Source organism: Ischnura elegans, chromosome 10, assembly GCF_921293095.1.
Source record: "Ischnura elegans chromosome 10, ioIscEleg1.1, whole genome shotgun sequence".
In the NCBI taxonomy this organism is placed as follows: Eukaryota; Metazoa; Arthropoda; class Insecta; order Odonata; family Coenagrionidae; genus Ischnura; species Ischnura elegans.
The window spans coordinates 20,580,156-20,603,383 of NC_060255.1; the positions used below are offsets into that span (position 1 = coordinate 20,580,156).

At 37.4% G+C, this 23,228-nt stretch overlaps 1 protein-coding gene across 1 annotated transcript; it reads right to left on the reverse strand.

Moving 5' to 3' along the window:
- Positions 1-1,559: 1,559 nt before the first annotated feature.
- LOC124166726 (pre-rRNA 2'-O-ribose RNA methyltransferase FTSJ3) lies at positions 1,560-20,216 on the reverse strand. The gene is made up of 12 exons (XM_046544389.1): positions 20,052-20,216; positions 19,537-19,836; positions 19,251-19,414; positions 18,703-18,993; positions 17,050-17,355; positions 13,177-13,505; positions 12,384-12,472; positions 11,414-11,607; positions 8,111-8,456; positions 5,820-6,013; positions 4,219-4,406; positions 1,560-2,048 (listed from the first exon to the last, which is right to left on the reverse strand). Exons 1-12 carry the CDS (start codon positions 20,116-20,118, stop codon positions 1,820-1,822), a joined length of 2,697 nt encoding a protein of 898 aa, XP_046400345.1. The 5' UTR covers positions 20,119-20,216; the 3' UTR covers positions 1,560-1,819.
- Between the last annotated feature and the right edge of the window lie 3,012 nt (positions 20,217-23,228).

Genomic DNA, 23,228 nt, shown 5'->3' on the forward strand with positions numbered 1-23,228 from the left:
TTACGAATAACTGCCTAAATTTTCATAATGTTCAGTAGAACAGCCAACTTCACCAACATAACTCCAAGTACAAGTTGAATTATTTAAACACTTACGATGAACCTCAAAAGCCACCTAATTAATAAGAAAAACAGTATTGTCCGAATAAATACAGAAAAATGAAACTCTTGCTTTTAACTAGAAACAATAATGTTAGGTAGAGTGCTTGACTTCTGACCAAAGGGTTATAAGTTCCCATTGGAACCAGTGAGGTAGCCAGGAGTTTCAATCGGGTTGGGAAACCAGGGGGAAAAATTTTGAAAAACAGGGTACTAAGCAGGTTTATGCAAATTTTAACACTTTTCATAATCGAAAAAACTTCATTTGCCAAATAAATCTTTAGTAAATTTATGATTTTTCAATTTTTTTTATATTTTGTGATGGAAATTAATTGTGTTTTTATATTTTGGAGGTGGGCATTTGAAGGTATACATAACATTCTTCATAGTGTTGTTCTTCAGTATTGTTGATCAGCATTTTACATATTTTAGTGTTTACTTTCAATGATAAGTTTTCATAAAAATAATATTAAAGAATTGAATTAATAAAATGTAACAACATTTTTGTAAGACCCAACCATTTTCTATGGATTTAAAGAGAATCATAGACATTCTGTGCTGAGTATTCGAAATTCAAATGACTGTTAACTTTGTGTCATCGAATATCGAGTAATGTAAAAAGCTCGACATTATTCAAGGTATTCCGTGATTCAACTACATATTTAAACGTCTCATTCCTAGTGATTTCAAGTCACATTGATCATAAATTCATCTGTAGATGACTAATTTTGACAAAACTTGGAATGAAGATTATATTAAAAAATGTAAGAATGTAAAATTTTGGATAAATATTTAATATCATACGAGGCCGAAGGGGCACTGAAGATTATTAACCAATAAATGGTGGTACAGGGAGATACATGCCTGAGCGATTATCAGTTCCAATGTAAAAAAAAACTTGAGCAGATAGAGCCATGATTATATTCTTCCTAGAATTATTCTTTAAACAAGTATTCTTTTAAGTGCATACAAAATACACAAGCTATGCACAAAGGTTGGTTTATTTTCCAATCTTGACGTCCCACAATGTCGAACAAAAACTTTAGATTAAGTGGAAATGATCCACTTCAGTGAGTAAAATTAAAAATTAATTCAATTCCCTCTAAGTATTTATTAACTGATTCCGGGTTTTCACTCCTAGGTAGTTAAACGATAAGCAAGGATTGACTAGTAAACCTAGTTGGTCAAAAAATACTTCTAGGGATTCACATTAAGTTATAATTGACTCCATAAAATGATTATTATCAATTATACACAAATATTTCCCAAGTCATCCACTACAAGCACTTTCCTTCATCCGCATTTATGACTACATATATAAATTCCCTTGCCCTATGGAAATTACAAACCCTTACATCCTCAACAAACTTCATAGGATTCTGCTGAAGTCTCACACACATTCATCCAGAAAAAAGAAATACTTCAGTACACACACACAAAATAACTATTTTATAAATCCAGTTTGGGTCAACATAAGTTTTTTAATGGACATCAATGAGTTAACAAGACACAAATACCAATAACAGAACTTGATCCATTTTGTGTATAAAAACCATCCCTTTGTTGGATGTGCCTCAATAGCTCATCACTGAATAAAAATTCATTTTACCAGATCCATTACTTAATTTAAGGAATGAGATCTGATGACTTAAATAATTGGTCACAATAAATTCTTCAGAAAGCCACTGACATTCAGCTAAGACTTCCAACTATTGATGACATTATCTCTTAGCTTTCTTTGGACGCTGCAATTTCTTTCCTATCTTGGATTTTCCCCCCTTTTTACTGTTTAACTTCATTTTCCTCATATCCTTCTTCATCCTTGGATCGACAACCTTGTAAGGGCCTTTGAGTCCAGCAGGTCTACCTCCACGTTTGGCAGTTGTGAATTTCTTAGCTACGACATATTTCACTTCTTTCTTCTTGGTCATTGTCGCCTTTTTGTAGAGCCTGAAATGAATATTATATTGATGAGATGATGATGTGATATGGTGTTGAGAAACTCTCAAATATATGGAGGAACAAAGGATATAAATACAATCTAAGTTTAAAACATTGATATTACCAGAGCCAGATATTAATGACAAGAGGTGTGCATGGAAACACAGGAAAGGACCCATTTTGAATATTTTATAGGGATAGAAGGGATAACGGGATATTTGATATCTTCCTATTGTCAGCAATATTTTAGCTAAATTCATAACATGGCATATAAATGGGATTCATAGGACAAATTATTCCTCAATTTCATCCCTTGGGTTATGTAGACACAGAAGATGTTTAAATGTCAAGTCCAAGTTGGTTTGACAATTTATTTCTGGATCCCAGAGGTTAATAGAAATAAAAAGGACAAATACCAATGCATCGATCCCCCCATCAGAATAATTAACAATGTTTAATATTGCCTGAGTACCCTTAGACTCTTATACTCCACTTAGGCAAAATGTCAGCTCTTTAGTCTTTCTCTTTCTGAAAGTTGTCAGGTATTTGTACTCATTACGGTATTGATACATACAAGAGGCAATAAATGCTATGGTCATACAATAATTTTCACAACCAACAAAACTTCTCACACTTTCAAACTAAAAAAACACAAAAGAGTCCACTGAAGCAGCTGTATTTATGATTACAGTTGCCTCTGGTTAACACGAACAACATTATTATGAAGTTCTCGCTATTACAATGCAAATCGTTGGTCCCAATGAAAAGATTAATACAATCTATAGTAAAAGAAACATACATGTTTACGAAGTTGCACGAATAAGCAGTGACATTTAGGAGGATATAAACTACACTACACTATAATCATTGTGCCACCTTTGAGTTCGCTTCATGCACTGCACTGATGATTCTTTCTTCAGTATGCACTCAACATCATATACAGTGAAACCTCTATTTTACACTTTTGAATGGACCACTTACATAAAGTGCAAAATTGAGGAAATTGTAAAATAGAGTATCATTGTTTAAAGGCGGTATTGTTTGGGACCTGATAAAAAGTGTGCAAAATCAGGGAAAACGTAAAATGAGGGAATGCAAAATCAAGGTTTCACTGTAATAAGTTTCATTCCTGTGGAATCATGGTGACCCAATCATTTACTGCTCGTTATTAGATGCACATTAAGTCCTCTACCAACAAACTTTCAAAGGTACGAACATTCGAAAAATTCAAAAGTTCCCAAAATTTCAAATTTGGTGCCTTTCGAGTTGGCTGATGCAACGCAACGTGGCATTGAGGAACTTGCACTTTGGGCATTATCTGAAAAAAGTATCATTTAATCCGTTGCGGAGTTACTGTTAAGTGTTTCGCCCATTCTTCCTTCCTGCCCCCAGTGATTTTCTTCAGCTCTAGCTGTGTCGCACGCAGTCTAGATTAGGTAGTCACAATAGTGAGTTAAGGCCTGTTTACACAATACATTAACACGTACGAGTTAATGTACGTTTGCGTGAATGATTTTTGTGGAACGGAACATGTACGAATGCATGAACCAAATTAGAACAGGTTCTATTTTCTCTGCATGCATTCGCACAAGTTGAGTGGTTACACGGTGCATTTTGGCGTTCATTCTCTCGTTCATACATTTTGACATACGTGTTAATGTACCGTGTAAACGGGCCTATATTTGCAATGCAGTGTTGCATTCTGCATAGGTTTATCAACTTGCGAACAAGGTCTTGGAATGCATCTTGTTCGTATACCGCAGACTTACTGTATTTAGGAAGATTTCAACCCTCCATTGCATCATGCTGATTCTAATGATGAAACCAAATGAATGCTCTTGTTTTTATATATTTGCACGTAATTTAATCCTGTACATCATACACATTACTCTGAAGCCATTTCGCAATGTGGATAAGAACGGAATATTGAAGAGACAAGAAATTTTGACGTATTTTTTATAGCGATGATTCCCAAAAGAAACGTTCGTATGAACTCCATTATTACCAATCTCCGGTTTTTCGATCCCGTGAACTTCGTAATAATGAGGTTCCACTGTATCACCTAAAATCTACTAGAACCCCCATACAACAAAGTCGCCATTATCTAGATTCTGTCCCATTGATAAATTGGAGGCTTTCCATCATATATTGTCAACAGGATGGAAAGATGGATACTTACTGCTTAATCTGCTTGGCTTTCTCCCTTTCCGTGACTTCAGAGTTCTCCATAAGATTTTCCACCCTCTTCCTTGCCTTCTCCATCCGACGAATGGCACGTTTCTTCTTCCTGGCTTTAGCTTCTATTACCTTCTTTATGGGTCGAACATTCATTTCCCTCTCACGAGCCTTGAATTCTTCAACCAACTCCTGCAAAGTGAATGAGCTTGTATTATGCTAAGAAATAAACATTGAAATCAATAAATTAAAAGTTACTGCATAAATAGTAGTGTGTATAATGAGGTTACGTATTTGCTTCGACACTTTTACAAATCTTAATCTTTCAGTCACTCTCTCAACAGTTTGAAACATAGATAGATGACCAAAATTAGTGGCCCATCTTTTAAGAGTTAATGATAAAGCATGGTATTTGGAGGAGGCGATCAAGAGCTGAGGTCATTTACACCATGGCGTGAGGCTAGGGAAGGAAGGTGGAAAGAAACCTGGCATTGGCATTAGCCAACTCAACACAAGAGGTGCCAAGGGGGCCACAGCATTATGTGTCATCCAAAGGACACAGTGTTGCACTTGAAATGTCCTCCACACAACACTCAAGCAGTGATCAGATAACCTTATACAATTTTCTGGCACCACCAGTATTTGAACTCTCGCCCAGGGGGTATGAAGGCAACACTCTAACCTGCCCAATCCCTGAATCGATTATGCAATTAGCCCTCGAGCGGGCGTGCTGAGGTACTAAGTACATACACCAACCTTCGAAAACCAAGGATTTCAACATTTTACGTACATTCTGCGGTGTAGAACAACCTCGTGTATTATTACAATGTACGGGTATGCTGCCGACTGCTTTCTGCCACCCGAGGAACAAAAGAAGATAAAGCATTCACGAATGTTAATGCCACAATATTTTCACCAAAATGAACTACTTATTTATCGAACGACAGTCTACTACATGAATTTGAGACTGAGCACTCGATGTTAACTTCATTTCTAACAGATCGCCAGAAATTACAGAGATTAGGGACTCTTGGTGAAGGTATTCTGGCAATGGAAACTCTCGCTATGGCGAGTGCCAACACCAAAAGGGCCTCGTAAAAACGAATTTTTTTACATGCTTATTATAGGGTCAATTGACGGTGTATCGGCTATCTCTCGTAATGGCGGGGGTCTCGCAATAGCCCATACTCGCTTTAACGAGGTTCCACTGTAAAAAAGATTGAGAAGAGAGGTTGCATGCATTGATTCATGCAGTCCAGCATGACCATAAAAAGTCAGATTTTAAAATGGAGAAAATAGGTCCAATTATGCATTTGTTATTAAAGAAAAAGATCAAATGACAAAACCACACAAGCCTTCACTAACTATGTACACGAAGTAACGTCCCTTAAGCACTGCATATGTCTGAATATAGTCCCACCTTTTTTTCCAAAAATGCCCATGGTAAAAGTAAAGGGAGGGACTACATTCAAATGCATTTTTTTTACTTTTCCCGAAACTGAAGCCTCAAAATTAGGGGGGGGGGACTATATTCGGAGAAATACGGTATCTAGCATTGAGTAACATTGCCATAATACATATGTAGTTCAAATTAAAGACTCATACCTTTGGAACAGGAACTTCTTTCTTCATGTGTTTCTTCTCGTCTTCAACAAACCAATCTGGCAAACCTTCCCGGTCATTGAAACAGTAACGATTCCAAGCCATATCCGTTATGTCCCGCTTTGACTTTTTTGACGTCGCCAACATTGTCCCCAAAGCCAAGGCTTCAGCATCCAGCTTCCTCTTTTTCACTTTTCCTAGAAACAATGATGTCAACAGCAAAAATACAATTATGTATCTCATGTGAAGAAATTGAACACATACTCATGAACTTTAGCATCAAGAATATAAATAACTTTCAGACTCGTAGAAATTTATTTTATTAGTCCCTCACAAAAACGTTGCTCTTCTATAAAAATTAATTTTTAATATTGCAACCTACGTACCATGCGCTCGTTTTACTTGAAAGTGGATATATTGCACATAATAATAATTAAGTAACAAATGTCATACAAAAAGTATAAGACCTTCCTTAGTGACCGTAACAGGCCGCAGGCCTATTGCAGGGGTTTAGGAGGGCAGAGCGAGTAGCATAATATACATTCAAGTCTGAGGACCCCATTGGGATATGAGTGAAAGTGCAATTTTTATAATTTTGGAGATAAGTGCAGTAGGTGGGATACACACTATTGTTGTAATATAATTGAATCACTGAATCAGGGATTCATTTGTATTCCTTTGCCACAACAATATTATGTACCCCATCAACCATTATCTGCGCTAATCTCCAAAATTATAAAAATTGCACTTGTACCTCTTGGCTCCTAGGGCCCTCAAATGATCACTATATTTTCTGCAGTGGAAATTTTTCATACACCCAAAGATCAAAGTAATAAGAAGCAAGGACTCTTCAATGACAACAGAGAAGAGATGGATAAGAGAAATGTGAACGGGAATGGTCATTTTGTCAAAGCAACACACACTATACAACTTGAGTATACCGGGACAAGCCATGGTGATATCTTTACAGAGTCACCTGCACTGCACAATTTGCACGAAAAATTCGCAGAGAAAAAAATCATTCACCTCTATGTGGTCAAAGTTCTGGCTTAGCTCTCCGGCTGTGGCTCTGTGTGCAGGATTTGGACTGCTTGTGGCATCAAATGCTCAGCAGTCCATATACCATCTTGTCCGGTATAGTCCACAAATTTTCACAGGGGAGAATGACGCCTCGGTAGCTTAACTGGCTTAAGCACTCGACGGGAAATCGGGGGATCCCGGTTCAAATCCCGGTCAAAGTGAATGATTTTTTTCTCTGGATTTTTCTCACACACTAAATAATTACAGTAGATTCCATTTAATGGGTCCATCGGTTAATTGGGGCAGCCCCTTAAATGGGGCAGACCTTGAAGAACAGAACCCAATAGAGGAATATCCCTCAGTAATCTCCACTTAATTGGGACACCATTCCGCTTTACTGGGCCATGAGTCGGACTGACAGATATAGAATCTATGTCCAACATAGATTCTATATCCGAGACGAAATTAATTTTTTTGTTTTCAGAATACTATTATTTTATATTTTCCTCCTTTTATTTACTCTTATTTTTCACAAATGTTCCTATTCTTGCCCTATTTTGAAAGCTCTTTTGGTTATACTATTCGCAAGAGGATAGAATTTTCCTTTAATAGGACTTCGTAAATGACATTCATTCAGCGTCACCCGAGGCTGTGAAAAATATTTTTAACTAAATGGTTATAACTCTTTAAAATGATAATAAATTTAATAAACTCGCTAATTTATTAATCAAATTAATAGTTTAATAAACTTATGTTGCATTATAAACATTCTTTAGTCTTCTTTCTACCATTTCAAAGTTTTTTAATGCCAAAGAGTGTTCACCTAATCGGGGCAAAGTGCACTAGTCCCGATATGTCTCAATTAACCGCAATCTACTGTACCTTTATCAGCAGGAATGAGTTTTCTGGCTGAGCAAATGGTAGGCAAATAATTTTTTCTCTGGGGATTCGCATAATTTGTGTGCATTGCGGGTGACTCCATAAAGACTCCGTGGTTAGTCCCAGTACACTTAAATTCACTAGAGTGACCGCCTCTTTGTGTTCAAAGTTCAGGCTTTGCTCTCCAGCTGTGGCGCAGTGCGCACGATTTAGTCCACTTGTGGCATCATATGCTCTAGTCCATAATACTTCGTCCGGTTTGGTCCTTAAATTTCCAGCTTAACTGGCTACTGCACTCGACCAGAAATCGGGGGATCAGAGTTTGAATCCCGGTCAAGGCGAATGATTTTTTCTCTGTGGATTTATTGCACACACTAAATAATTATAATTCTTACCTTTATTAGCAGGAACGACTTCAAATCCATCTTTGCCAGCCTTCTTATTCATCGGTTGATTCCTCTGAACAATTTCATCCTCATCTTCACTGTCTGTGTCGTCATCACTATCAGTGTCATCATCTTCATCATCACTATCCATCCCATCCTCACCAATGCCATTCTTGTCAACTTGATTTGCCATTTTAGACTTCTTCTGGGCCTTCTCTTTAACAGACTTCTCATCAACCCCATTTTTTTTCGAGGCTTCGTCATCTTCAGTCTTGGACTTTTTCTTTGCTCTCGTAATAAATTCACTGAGCTCATAATCTTCATCCTCATCGTCTTCCAAGTCTTTGAAGGCATCCTACAGAAAATGCAGAAAAATATTGACATGATAAAAAGCAAAATACATCAGCAATGACATTGCAAGTGTTAGCAATATCCCAAAACTTTTATTGGAACAATTTAGGCCTACATCTCAAGCACTTCATAACAAATTTTAAGAGGAAAGGTAACTTTGTTAAAAGCAGGACTCACTATAGTGAGCCTTTGTTGAAATCAGAGTTTTTTGCAAGGTTAAAATATCTTCTTTAACAAGGAAAGGCTTTTCACTTCATAAAATATTTTTTACATGCAGGTTAGTTGTAAATAGGCTCCACAGAATTAAAAAAACCTCAAATGAGTTAAAGATGCATTAGTTCTAATTTTTGTCCGTTCCAATTCAGACTTGATTCCTGGAATTGGTTCTCAGTGCAGTTCTTGTTTCCCTTGCATTGCTTATTTTCAAAATGATATTAATGATTTTCTTTGGGCTATCACAATAGCTAAAAAAAGTAACAGCAAGTAGTCCCACAAGAATAGTGATTGGATCCATAAAATTACTAAATTTACAAACTCAAGCAATGTAAATATGCTGAAATTAAAAAATCTGAGAATATAAGTTTCAAATTCTATGCAAAAGAATAAACTAGGAACATGATAGACAAAGATATCCAAGGATATTGTTTTCGTCATCAATGTCACTACTGCAAGAGCTAATTGGTTTTTCTGTTTCATAAAATTAAGCTTTATCGATGACTGGAGCCTAAGCAGGGGTGGTATGATGTTTGCTTAAGCCATAATTTAATGAATTCAGTAAAAATAGCAACTTAAGTGTCCATATTTATCTATGGTATTAACCAACTTATTGAATTTACTGAATACAATCTATCACACGTTTGCCATGGCTCTTGATGACTTAGATGATGGAGGTAATTAACGTTAAGTACCAGCAATATGTAAAAGTAGCAAAATGGAAATTAGCATGCAAAAGATAGCACTCCTAAAAAAAATTAAGCAATAAAAATACAGTAAAACCTCTATGTAGTGAACCTCTTTACATCGTAAACCTCCATACTTCGTACCAACTCTATGGTCCCGTCAGATTTACATGTAAATTTATGGGCAAACCTCTATATAGTGAACCTCTTTATATCGTAAAACCTCCATATATCGTACCAACAAAACAGCCCCGCGACGGCCTAACTACCTCCGCAAATCGTACCGAGACAACTAGAGACCATTATTGCAGCCGCGATTACCTACATGGAATGACATTTTCAGCAATAAATGTTTCACGCTTATTTTTTTCTTATACACCTTTAATAATTTTCACGTTAACCATTAGTTAGGACATCCAACTATCCTAATCATATTAGGTGACGGTAAATGAAGACAGAACACATCATTTTCTCTCGAATCATGGTCAAAATCGTGCAATAGCACTCGCTTTCTTTTACTGATGGCTTTATTTTCTTGTAAAAGCCTACACACTATGTTAAGTTAATAACAGAGGCGACCAGCGCAGCCTATAATCACTTGCTGACGGAAATATTTCAACTAACTTCACTCCCATCCATGGAGACAGAATTTCTCGACCGCATTGCTACTTCCGCTTCTAAAATGAAAATATTTCATGAATTTTCCGCGACTTGAAATAAATCAAATAAAGTTTTGCAATTATTTTATTCCCATATTTTCTCAGTGTAGCACTTTCTTACTACCGCCTTGGTAATTTTTTCGATGCTTTCGTGAACAATCGTATTTTAAAATTTATTGCGCTCAGCGACAGTCATATGTCTTGCCTGCGTATTTTTGCCGCGAAATCTGACTTTTCCATCGGGAGTCCGGGACGTCAATTTCTAGCAATACTGAACGAACATCAATCCATGCGCGACAGTGTTAGGTGAAGGAGACAGCTAATTAGCTGATACGCGGTAGGGCAATGAAATTTTTTACCGTTGCCGCCGCATTCTAAAGTAGTTCGCCCAGCATTCTCACCGGGAAATCACGTTCTTTCCCAGACCTAGCGTTTCTGTGTGCCCTTGACAGAGTTTTTCTTCGGAACGCTACGTGCATTGTATTTTGGAGAGAGGGAATTCAACAAAATTTTCAAAATTACGCTCAATTTTTGTCTATTTTTTGCAGTAGTCACGTGTTTATTTATTTTTTTATAATCTTTAACAAGTCACATGTTATAAGAATGATAAATCAATTCTAAAAGATATAATAAGGAGTATTTTCAATTATTTGCCATAAAATATGAAAAAATATGAAAATTACTTAATTAATCATAGGCTGATGATGGATTCGAGAAGTAAAAGAAGGCGACTGCTTGACATTACCACATAATTAGCAATTTTCCTAGCCATCAACGAGTACGGGCAGAAGGCAGCACTTGACCTTTGGAATACCATCATTCACCCTCACATCTATTTTAAACAACCGAGGAAAAACAGAAGAAACTGTATATCTAGGCTGCACAAATAAAAAAACTCAGGCAGTTAAATACGAGGATGAAGAAATAATTATGTTTAGAAATATAAAACTATTGTTCTTTCCTCCGAACACTATTAGTAAATTACCCTTAGACCAGGGAATTATTTCTTAGACCAAAAAGCATTAACGAAAACAGCTAGTGATTTATTTATAGTGAAAATGACATTAAAAAGTGCTCGCGGAATTGAAAACATTATTTCGAACGAGTTTGAAAAAATTTTTAAGCAAACCCATTAACTAATTTATTTTCTAAAAAGGCCTCTTGAACAATTTACTTTTACCTCTGTGTAATCATTAAATTGTAAATATATGTTCACTTATGCATACCTATATGTTTAAATATATTAATATAATGGCTTTAAAGACAGTAGCACCTTTAATTTCCCAAGGATATGAAAAAATGGTGCCTACCACTAAAACCTCTCTATAGTGAACCTCCATACATCAAATTGCCCAAATTTTGGTCCCCTCCATTACGATGTAAAGAGGTTTTACTGTATTTACCTTTTGAAACCAAAGCTCTGCTTTTTGTTGCCTCTTCAAAGATTTGGGTCTGTCGTCCAAATCAGTGATGAGGGCAGCTTTCTTTTCTCCAATCGGTTTCTCTGCCTTCTCTTCTTCCTCCTCATCATCATCTGAAGATTCAGATCCTTTCTCGGATGATTCTGATCCAGTGTCTTCATCTCCACTCGATAAACCTAAAAGGAAAAAGAGACATGAATGAACAGGCAGTACTCAACCTAAAAATCTGATAGGTCTCTGAAGACTTGGCAGTAAGTTGCATCGGTCGTAAGCATAAAATACCCCATCCAAGACCACACTCAAATCTTTCCAAACTCTTTTTATTAATTTTCCTCCTCTCTTTAGCAAGGTGGCAGGGAAGTGAAGAAGTGTCTGATTTTTCACCAGGGATAATGAACACTTAGGTTACCGGTCCTCCAATCACAGGCTTAACTCCAATGTGTCGCCATGGCACAAGGACTAATCATTGCACTTCAAATATACGTGTGCAGATAAATTTTTGAAGAGTGTCTGCGAGAGACTGACCTTGAAACATGATTGAAATATTGATCTTTCTTTTCATCCGTCAATCTTAGTTCCACAATCAAGTTTGAGAGATTTTTTCAGGTTTTACACCAAAATTCATGGCTCTTTCCAGGTTTTTTTTTTTGAGATATACAAAATTCACGGCTTATTCACGGTTCTAATGTTTTCACAACTGAGTGGGAGCCATGCTTTAGGTGGGCTGATAGTGAAGCATGAAATTTTATCTCAAGAAGCAAAGAGAATAGAAATTAAATAACTACGGGAACATTTCGTTCCTCCAAATCAAAACCAACCAGACTCAGCAAACTAATTTAAAAGGGTAAGGAATCATATGAAAGAATTTATAAAATGCAATATAAAAACAATTACCAATAATTGCTAAATTATAAGCAATTACTGAAATAAATTTATAACAGCAATTACTTACCCAGACCATCTTTGTCAACAGCATCATCATCGCTCTCCTCATCTTCTGCAGCTGCTTTCCTTGCCACAGTTTTTTTCCTTTGACTGTAACTGAAATGTGACACAAGAAAACTCATATAGAAGGAATTATAAAAAGTGGACATGTTGAGACATTAATCAAAGATTAAAACCAAAGAAGGGCAAAGAGTATCTTTTGGGCGAAAAAGATAAAATTATTCCACTCGTGAAAAAGATATGATGCCACACTCTGGACTGTCATGCGCAGTTCTGAAATGGGGTAATTCAGCACCATCTGAAGTAACACCACCAACAGTGAGCTTAAAATTTGAATTGTTGCACAGAATAATCATTTGGAACAATCTTGATGTCGTACTTCCTATTTGAACATTTCTTCACATTTTTTTTCAAGCTATGAATAATTAAGATAAGTGTGACCAAAAATCAATTGAAATTATCAATAAAACTGAGAAGATGTATAGCTCAACGACCCTAGGTAAGCACTTTGTAATATGTACAATAAAATGGAATTTTCACTAATTGCTTTTGGAGATTGCTTTACCCAGCCTCTCTATAGGTATGATTAGGACCAGAGACGTAGTTCGTATAATGGAGTCACTTCATTACATTTGAGGTTTGTAAATGGAGGTTCTACTGAATAACAACACTGCATTTTTGCTTTGACAAATAATAAAATTATTAGCATTTGTCCACCCTTAATAATGTTATTCTTGGATCGAGACTAATGTCATGAATGCATGATCATAGTTGATTTGAGGAAAAATACATAAACTCACCCCAAGGTGCTGTCCAATGATGATCCACTATCGCTATCATCATCGTCGTCCGCCTCATCCTTGAAGCGGACAACTTTGGCACTTCTCTTCTTCTCCACCTCACCTTCTTCAGCCAACAGATCAGGAGTGCCATCCGTGACCATTGCCAATTCTCTCTTTTTCTTCAACAACTTCAACTCGAACATACTGTCTTCTGGATCAATATTTTCATTCAGCTGAGGGCCTTCATCACCACGTAAAACCATCTTCAAATTCATCTTGTCACGGAGCTTACGCTGCTCTTTAAGCATCTGTTTCCGCTTTCGTTTTGCATTCCTCAGCTCCTCCACCTAAGGATTAAAAGACAACATTATTCTCATGGGCAAACAAATATATCAGAAAATAATAGAACAAACACAGCAGACTCCTGAGTATCTGGCTGTGGTATACATGTACGTGTTGTGGATTATCCATGAATGATTTTCACTCTCGCTCAATGTTTTCCACAATAATAAAAATAATTTATTATAAAATTTATACATAAAAAATAAAATTGGACGCAAAATAACCGGAATTACTGCATTTGAATGCTAGGATACACCGGGCTTATTATTTTCATTAGCTTTCCCTTCAATAAGTTCAACAGATTCAGGCTTCAGTTGGTGGAAGTTAAACATATTTAAATAAATAAAAGAAGATTTCCTTTCCGTTAAATGGAAATGATTGCGCGCTAGCTGCATTCGCGGGAGCTCCGTGTTGCTGTTTTCCAAGCCTCGCAGTGTGAGATCGCACTCCGCGATCACGGCTACACGTTGTAACACCTAATTTTGAGTTGGATGCTGGTGTGGCGATTGATGGAGGTTGGAGGACAATGAAGCGGGCAATAATGAGCAACAGAGGGGAATGGATGAATTGTTGTTGACGGCGCCGGAGGGAGAGTATGAGGAGTTGGATTGTATAAGTTGTGGCGTGCAGATGTGTTTTTGCTCCCGCGTTTGTTAACCCTTTCGAGACGGCAGAGTTTTCGTCTTAGCATGACTGCTGTACTGAGCCCCAAGAGACTCTTCTTTCTCGTGGTACGGAGCATTTTTGGAGGGCATTCGTTAAGAAGGGTCTCACTGAACCTTTTTCGACCCATCCATGCAGGGACTTCCCATTATCTCGGACTCCGAGAGTAGTTGTGCTCCCTCCTTTCCGGGTTTACGACCATACCTGTGGCATTGGCTTGTGGTCAACTTATGTATTGCTTATATGTATTTAGCACATGGATAATTGTTGCTTGCACGTAAATTACAGATTTTGAATTGAATTCCTCATTTTTATCTGAGCATTGTCAAATTTTAAACGAAGTTCTAAGGCCATTATTAACGTATTCATCGCAGCAACAATTTCCATGTTGATGTTTATACAGTACATGACTCGAGATATAAGTTAATATTTGTCGTAGAATTTCGTTTAAAAATTGTAAACTCTGCTCAAAAGACAAATAATTCAATTCTTAGTGTATATTTCTTGAGAAATGAACAAATATTTATTTCAAAAATTGACTGTATAAACAATTGAATGACTGTTGTCCCGTACCGCTGAGAGGGGTTATAAAAGACGAAGGGTCCGAGTACCTGCTCCCGGATTCCGAGGGTTAATCCTAAACCCCGAAGCGTTGGGTCCCGAGACAAAGACGTCGTAAACCCACGACCGTCCTAAAAGGGGGGGAGCTAGAAAACGTATATATACGGCTTTCGATCTCCGGGCCGGGAATATCTCACACGTATATATATATGCCTGTCGTCTCCCGGGTCAGGAAACGTCCACACGTATATATACGTGTACAGTAGGGAAAAGGTTAATACAGTGTAATAACAATATTTGTGAACCACTGAAGAGAAAACAAAAAGACATTACAACGTCCCACAGCAATTGTTACCTGGGGAACTTGTGCGAAATGCGACTACGTGGCGTGATGCCTGAAAGTGTTGTTTCTGATCTCGCACAGTGGTTTTGAAGCATTTTCCAGTTTTAGGTATCCATGATCATGCAGCTGCCGATGCGTGGTTTTCGAAACCAGTACTTAATGGAGCCGTAATTATACAAATACAAACTTGTTATCGCCACTAAAAAGATCACAGACTGGCAAAGAAAGTTCTCAATGACTCTGGGAAGCACTCCAATATAACAGAATAACTACATGAATAATAATATGTTGTTTGTTTTACGTAAATTATGAATATGACAAGACATTTAAGTGAAAGTTTGGGTTATCCGTGTTTTCCAATTATTGGTGCCGTCTCCCCACCACCATTAGCCCAGACAATCGGGAGTATGCTGTAATGTGAGAACTATGAATCCCGTGACTTCTGCCCAACATAAAGAAAAGGCATTATGTTAATTCTGCCAAAAAGGATGACAGAGAATATTAACTAATGAAAAAAAGTTGTTACTGCAAAAAAAAGCTGCTTGGACAGAAATAAACAGTGAAAAGCAATATTTTCACATTTAAGGGAAATTTGATGCACTGCAGAAATTTAGCTGCTATACACAGTACACTAATTTTACTTGAGAAACACACAGTCAAGAGGATAACGCTCACAAGAATGTTCGTTCACCTTCCTTTGCTAGACAACTTGTTTCTCCGCTTACATAGTTATCATGGGCAACTACGTCTCACCCAAAACAAAGTTGTTAAAGTTATCATCACATGAAACTTAAATATGTACTGCAGAATAGCACACCAACATTTACTCCTTCATCCACTCAGAGCAACAGCCTGATGAACATGTTGACTTTTTACCAATGAAAATTAATGCAGCAGGGATGAAATATGCATAATTATTAAATATATTAAACTTTATGCAATTGAAATGCGTAGCTATTGCATAAGAGATTTTTTAAAAGTGGTTGCAATCGTGGATTCTGATAATGCATTTCAAAGGGACCCGCTAGCGTACAGTTATACTTTATTTAATGAAATTCTCTTGCACCAACACCCCTTCTACTACTTTTATAAATTTCATCTCTTTTCCATTCCTGCCCCATGTAGTTTATCCACAATCTCACATGAAAACGTCATTTAGATTGAGAAAATAATTAAATACTAGAAGGCTTTGTATGCCAATGTACTTAGCCATCCAATTCTAGCATAAAATTTTCCCTAGCTGATACCTTGAATAACAGCTCATCAAAAAAAAAAAAAAGATAAAAATCAAACATAGTTTCAAAGAAGAACATTGTGTGACTATCTTGAAAGGGAAAATTTCTATTTCCCAAAATATGTATTAATCTATTGTCGTGTGACATCTCAGAATAGTCAAGCTATGTCAAACTAAGCCTCGGGAACTGTACCTTTCACCTTCCCTATGTAAGTTCTAAGGTCAATATTAACACATTTAATCAAAAGACAAAGAATTCAATTCTTAGTTAATATTTCTAGTGAAAAGAAGACATATTTATTTCGAAACGTGACTGGATAAAAAATTGTATGAGTGTGGTCCCTTACCACTAAGAGGGGTAATATAAGACAAAGGGCCCGGGTACTTGCTCCCGGATTTCGAGGGTAAAGCCTAAACCCCGCAGTGCTGGGTCCCGAAACAAAGATGCCTCACACCCCTGACCGTCACAAAAGGGGGAGAGCTAGGAAACTTATATATTCGGCAAGGAAACCCTCCGACAAAAGTATGCGGCTTTCGTCACCCGGGTCAAGAAACGTCCACGCGTATGTTTTCGTCTTTAGTAGGGAAAAGGTTAAACATGGGTATGCCATTATTCCCTTCCCAACAGCTAGGGCAAGATTCAACTTTGAAATGCTACCCACAACTTCAGTACGGGGCAGGAGGTTACAATTGGATGTATTCGACAAAACCATAAATAAGGGAAAAATTAGCCGGGAAGGGTACAAACCTCAAGTTCTTTGATCTGCGATGATATTTTTTCAATCTCCTTCTCCTCCTCTTCCAACTCCTTCAATTCCTCGTCTTCCTCAGATTTCTCTCCCCCCTCCTCATCTCCGTCCTTGTCCTTCTCCTCCTCTTCTTCCTTCACCTCCACACCACCTTTCGCTTCCGTTAAAGATTTCTTCACGTTTTTACACCAGTTCAGCAGACCACGCAAGTCTTTGCGGCCCAGCACACGTATGTCCTTGCAGCATTCTTTGATTTCCGGTGTCGTCAATGGGTGGTTAAGAATAGTGTCATCATCAAAGACAACCTAAAAATGCAAATGAAACTAAAATACATCAGAGATTTAACAAGAAAATTAATGTACAATATTTAATAAGGCTATAGAATGTCTGAAAACAATTTAATCTTTAAGACGGAAAAAATTTTTGAGCCTGAAACTCAGACAGTACTTATAGTTTCGACTTTAAAATGAATGAAATGGCACAGAATAGCTAGTGGAGGGTCACGATCAAGTATATGTACTAACAATATTGTACACAAAAATCTATTCCTCCATTCTTTAGTAACACAAGAAAAAATTGTTATCTTGGTACAAAACACCCGTTGCACATGTTAAATATAATGCTTAACCTTTTATGAGGAAATATACTCCTTCCTGAATTCCTTTAACCTGTCAGCGCCCAAAGATTTTTTTTATTTTGCACATCTTTCACTTTTATAAAATATGATACATATGAGCTCATCACAATGAACACAATTCACTCTGACTGACTAATAGAGGAAACCTTCTACTAAGTATGTGCACCGAAATATACGCTAAAATTCACATATTATATGCATTGCAGGAGTATTGGCTCGGAACTGCACTGGGTGCTATATGGCACCCGTGGGCGTTGATGGGTTAACTATGTCCTTGATCACAGAGGTCTCACATGCTTGCTGACACTTGAAATTTTTGACATGAAGGGATGTAATGTACATTTGCATGACAAAATGGCACAAGATTCCTATCAAAAATTTGTACAACTCAAAGGGTACACGACCATCCCGATACCTTCACTGCATATTCGCTCAACAATTGCCCATCGAATCAAATCCCTCATCAAGGGGCCCAACAATACGAATGCGCTCAGCTGGCAGTAGCCGCAGCATAAACTCCCACCTCCAATTCTCCAAACTTCGGAGGTGAGCGTTTGTGCTTCGGCTACTGCCAACTGAGCGAACACATATTGTTGGTCTCCTGAATGATTGGATTTGATTAGGAGGGCAATTGTTGAGAGCCTGTGCAGTGGAAGTATTGATGCATCACCATAGAATCCAGTTACTGGCAAATCTCAAAGTGTTCTTAGTCAAAATATCAATGATTCAAATCAAGAAGACAAAAGCAAGCATGCAAGCACTACATATAAGTATCTATCGGCTTACTAAAACAAAACAACAGATTTGGTAAGACAACGATGCAAAAATCTTTAGAAGTTTCACAAACGCCACTGTGGTGATAAATTTTAATGGCATAGAAGCTAGACAGAAGATTTGAAAAATGAAAGATGATTTAACATAATAGACGGCATTGTAAACAAAATGAAAAACAAAAAAATTGAAAGGAAGAAGCATTAAATTAATCTTTATAAAATGTTACTACCATTCAACTCACCTCAGATGCTGTTTGAAGGATATCAAGTGGTTCACCCTCCAGTAATGCAGTTACATTCACTGCAAAATGAAGAGAGCTACTCCCTTCTGGATAACCAATAGCTTTCGCTTTATTTTTCTCCGGATGAAACACGTTGATCTTTGGGCCTTCGTTTCCAATGTCCAGCTCTTCAAATACATACTTAGGGTCCAAGAATCTGTTATCTAATTTATGAGGAGCAATATAGTACTGACAAACGACAAATATTTCTGCAGATTCGGACCGAGAAGCTTGAGGTTTCGTAGAATGCACCTGTGTACATGGAAATGAGAAATATTACTCTAAAATAGTTCATAAGTAATTAAAAAAAAGCAACAAAACAAGCAGTGGGTAAAAATAGCGATCACTATAGTATTTTATCCATAAGGTTCTAATCAGACACCACTCAGGCTCTAATACGATATGAACACAGGTGTATTGACACGATGACTTCTTCTGAAGGGTCACAATTAAAATGTCCCTTAGAGTTCACTAGAAACAAATAAACGACAAAAAATAAAATTGGTTACCTTTTTGAATAGTTGCTTGAAAACCCAAATCAATGGATTGTAATCTTTCGATCTGAAGATTTTTGTGACAAACCAGCCGCCCTGCCTCAGAAATTCTGTCGCCAGTTTCAGGGCACTTAGTGTTAGGCACGATTGCTGATAGGCATCATGTAGCCAATTCTTACCTATAAACATTTAAGGTAATTAATAGACAAAGGATACCAATGTTAATGATAACATCAAGGGATCATAATGAATCAAATCACAGAGGGAGAAAGATATGTATCTGGTCGCAACCGTCACTTACCAACGTTAGGGGCTCCGTCATTCAACACAACATCTGCTTTCCACGTTTTAAGCTCTTTTTGCAACTGAACCCGGCATTTATCAGATGTTATGTCTTCAGTGATACTGATACAACCGGGAACAGGTTTGATGGGGAATAAATCCACACCAACGACGATGCTTGACACGGGCATGTTCTGCTTGGCGACTTGCATCCATCCTCCTGGAGCGGCACACAAATCAATACATACACGAGACTTTTGAAGAAATTCGAATTTCCTATTTAGCTGTATCAACTTAAACGCAGCACGAGACCTAAACCCTGGAGAAAATAAGAACAGAGCAATTACCAATAATTATAAGAATGAAACACTGAAGCAGTTGACAGCGGTACTACCTAAGAGGTTGACATATCATAACACATCACTACATCAAAAAATAATCATCGGGTTGGCTATAATTCACAAAATATAACCTTTCAAACCATTCAAAAGTTTTGTCCTTTTTCCCATTCAATTCGATGAAAAGTCAACTTACCAGTTTCCTTAGCTAACTGATAGTATTTATCTTTCCGCTGTTTTCCAATTTTAGTTTTCTTCCCCATGATTGCGGTTCTTCATCAACAACCTTTATCCGAAGAGTTAAACGGTGTAGAGTTTGACAACAAACCCAACAACACACGTGCTTGGCGTCAAGGAAAGACGCCGTGCGATTGTCAATTATTTTAATGAAATTTTTCCAGATCACCGCTAGAGACCGCTGTGTGTATACGAAAAGGGGGAATTTCAAATGGATGATACACGACATAATATCTCATGTGAGATAAAAATATCTTAACGATGCGCTTATATTAATCAAATGTCAATATTTATTCACTGTGGTTCATATTAAATGTTTAAGACGTGACTGATATATAAATTAATAAATAAACACGACTATTTCAGAGGTTTACGGCTTGTGTGCGTGGTATAAGGTTTAAAAATTTATATTTTTTGTTTTCCCGACAGAAATCAAGCACAGGCAGAAGGCTTCACAAATGATTAAGCTGAATATTCTTCAGAAAAAATCAAATCATTTTAGGGAGAAGATGTTAAAGAAAAAAATTGAAAAGCATACAGCTGAGAAGATTTCCCCTTCGAAATTTATATTAGTATCTAATAGGAAGGTATAATGAGCTGTTGACATTAGGAACTTTTAGATTTAGGAGTCATGAAACGGCATTTCATTCTATATTTCATACATAATGCAATGAAATACCGTGGGTTCATGATGTTATCCTATGTGATAAAGCCATTTGAATGATTATTACGGGCCTTCGACCTAATACCAGAAAATATTTTCCGTTTTTAAATTAAACTTGGCGAACATATTTCAGCTACCGAAGTTTAATACTCTTACAGCTAATATGATATAATGTTCATCCTTGTAAAATTATAATTTCCAGATTCAAATATTTAGCAAAAATGCTTAGTCGTTTAAGCTATTAAAAATAGAATAATTCAAAACTCAAGATGTGTAGGATATTTAAAGGCAATTTTGCTATTTATACTTTAAATTTTGAATATTACTTATTTCGTTATATGTACAAGATGATATTCATGCTGATAAAATGGCATATTCCCTGTGGTTACCCTCGTGGGCTAAAGGCTGATACGCGGTGTCCTGTTGTGGTGATTTTCAAATAATTATAACCTCAACTGTGCCGATAGCCAATAGAGTAGTTTCCTTCATCAAAGAAAACGAAAAGCATTGATTGCGATTCGTTACCCACCATTAGAGTATTCATAATATACAAATTATTTGGTTTTAGAAATACCGGTTTAAACGAATGGCAATGGTCAATTTTATCCTCATTTGAAAAAGGCCAGATTGGCGCCCATGCGATGCCGCTCCACGTGACGCCACAGGGACCTAGTTTTTATACGAGTAGATAGGAGTTTTACATCGTCTGAGGTTACCAATGCATGCATGAGGCACAGAGCTTAGGGAAACATGTCTTAATAATCACCTATTAAAACTGGCTAAGGTCGGAAAGTTTTCTTCGTTTGATAAGGTATTAATAATCCTTATTTAAGCCAAGCGCTAGCAGCTAGCATGGTACTCAGCTACCTGCTAGCATCCTGCGTCGTATCAGCGCTCAAGCCTTGCCCCAAGGTAACCTCACACGCCGACAGCTGGAACCAGAAATACGTCACACGGACTTTTCCCATCATTCCTACTTAGCCGTCGCGTTTTCGCGCGCTTGAAAATTTTCACTTTTCATTTAATCGCGAAAAATAGATATCGTCATATAAAAATCTAAAAGCGTGAAATACGTGCTCCAGGAGTAATAATCTTTCGATTTAGGCAGTAAAAAAATAATAGGAAACCACCCTATTGCTGGCGACCCTGAGTTAAGTCTACGATTTTTTACATCATTTAACTCAGTTTCTTTTCCTTAAATTAAGGTACGAGGTAGACTCTGTTATACTTTTTCTAGCTTTTACACTACACTAATTGGTTCTTATCGGTGTTGACCGTCAAAGAAGCCACATCCCTTTAAAACAAAGAGGCTCAAGGAAAGAACAAAATGAAAGGAAACATTTTTCCGTTGCAATCCTACTAACAATAAATGCCGAATAATAGGATCATACAGGTGATGAAAAAAGAAAAATGTTAAAAACGACTCCTTAGAAGTGCTCGGAAAACTCATCACGATTTAATCGGTGATTTGGTTGGAGCGACTGAGAAATCTTTCCAATTTACCTACCTTGTCTTCTCCGACATTCCCTCGTTTATGATGCCATTTCGTTTTTCAATAGTCAATGGAAGAGAGGAAAGAGCGAATCGGTGGTATATCGTAAAACGAGTGGGTCGGACGACGATCACAAAAAAAGAAAACAGTTGACTCAAAGGGCACGTAGGCGGACGAATTGGCCGCCTGGAAATTGCAATATCCTGACGGCAGCAAGCACGGGCGAAAAGAACCGCAGCCAATCCCTCTTTCTGCCCGAAGCGGAGAAGATAGACGACCGTCCAAAGCAGAGTTTCACACATACACGTCACGCTGCATTCAGCCATCAGACCGTAAAGGTCCGTCGCGATATTCCCGCAGTCCCTTTGATTTCCGCGCGCCGTTAACGAGCATTTTGCATCCCGCGCAAAAATAGGTTCCTATCTACCGAAGCGGCGTGATGGACACAGTTTGAAAACGGATGATTCGAATCCTCGAAGCACCGCGTGGAATTGGCTTTTCACGCGCGAAATTTGCTCCGAACGAGTGGACAGATCGTGGTGTGGAAAATGCAATGACGGATGCCACTTCTTCTGGTTACGTGCACATTGGTTGCCAACACGGAATAGTTTTGAATCAAAAAAGGGATAGAAAAAATCACACGAGCAGAAATCACAGGCTTCGATGTGCTTCAACCCGGAAATTTCTTGCCAAGTACGTCCTATATCGTCAGTGTCATCATCATCATCTTTGGAGTGGACATGACCAGAGAAACGAAGTGTATGTTACTTTCAAGAAAAAAAGGTGAATACTGATTCTACCCCATATACTGACGGGCACGGAGCGTAGGCTTATTGACCTATTTTTTCTGGACTTTGCACAAAAAAGGTGTTTTTTTTACAGGTCAGATCATGGCGATACCCGAAAACGCATACGAGAATTGTTGTCTGATCAATAATACACATTAGTCCCGTGGAAAAAAAACTTATGTAATGCTATTA

Bases quoted from the DNA above. Each gene is read 5' to 3' on its own strand.
- LOC124166726 (XM_046544389.1), bottom strand. From the start codon at position 20,118: ATGGGGAAGAAAACTAAAATTGGAAAACAGCGGAAAGATAAATACTAT. The intron at 18,994-19,250 runs GTAACCAATTTT...CCATGTACACAG, and splicing joins TCAAGCAACTATTCAAAAAG to GTGCATTCTACGAAACCTCA. The intron at 4,407-5,819 runs GTATGAGTCTTT...TTCACTTTGCAG, and splicing joins AAGAAGTTCCTGTTCCAAAG to GAGTTGGTTGAAGAATTCAA.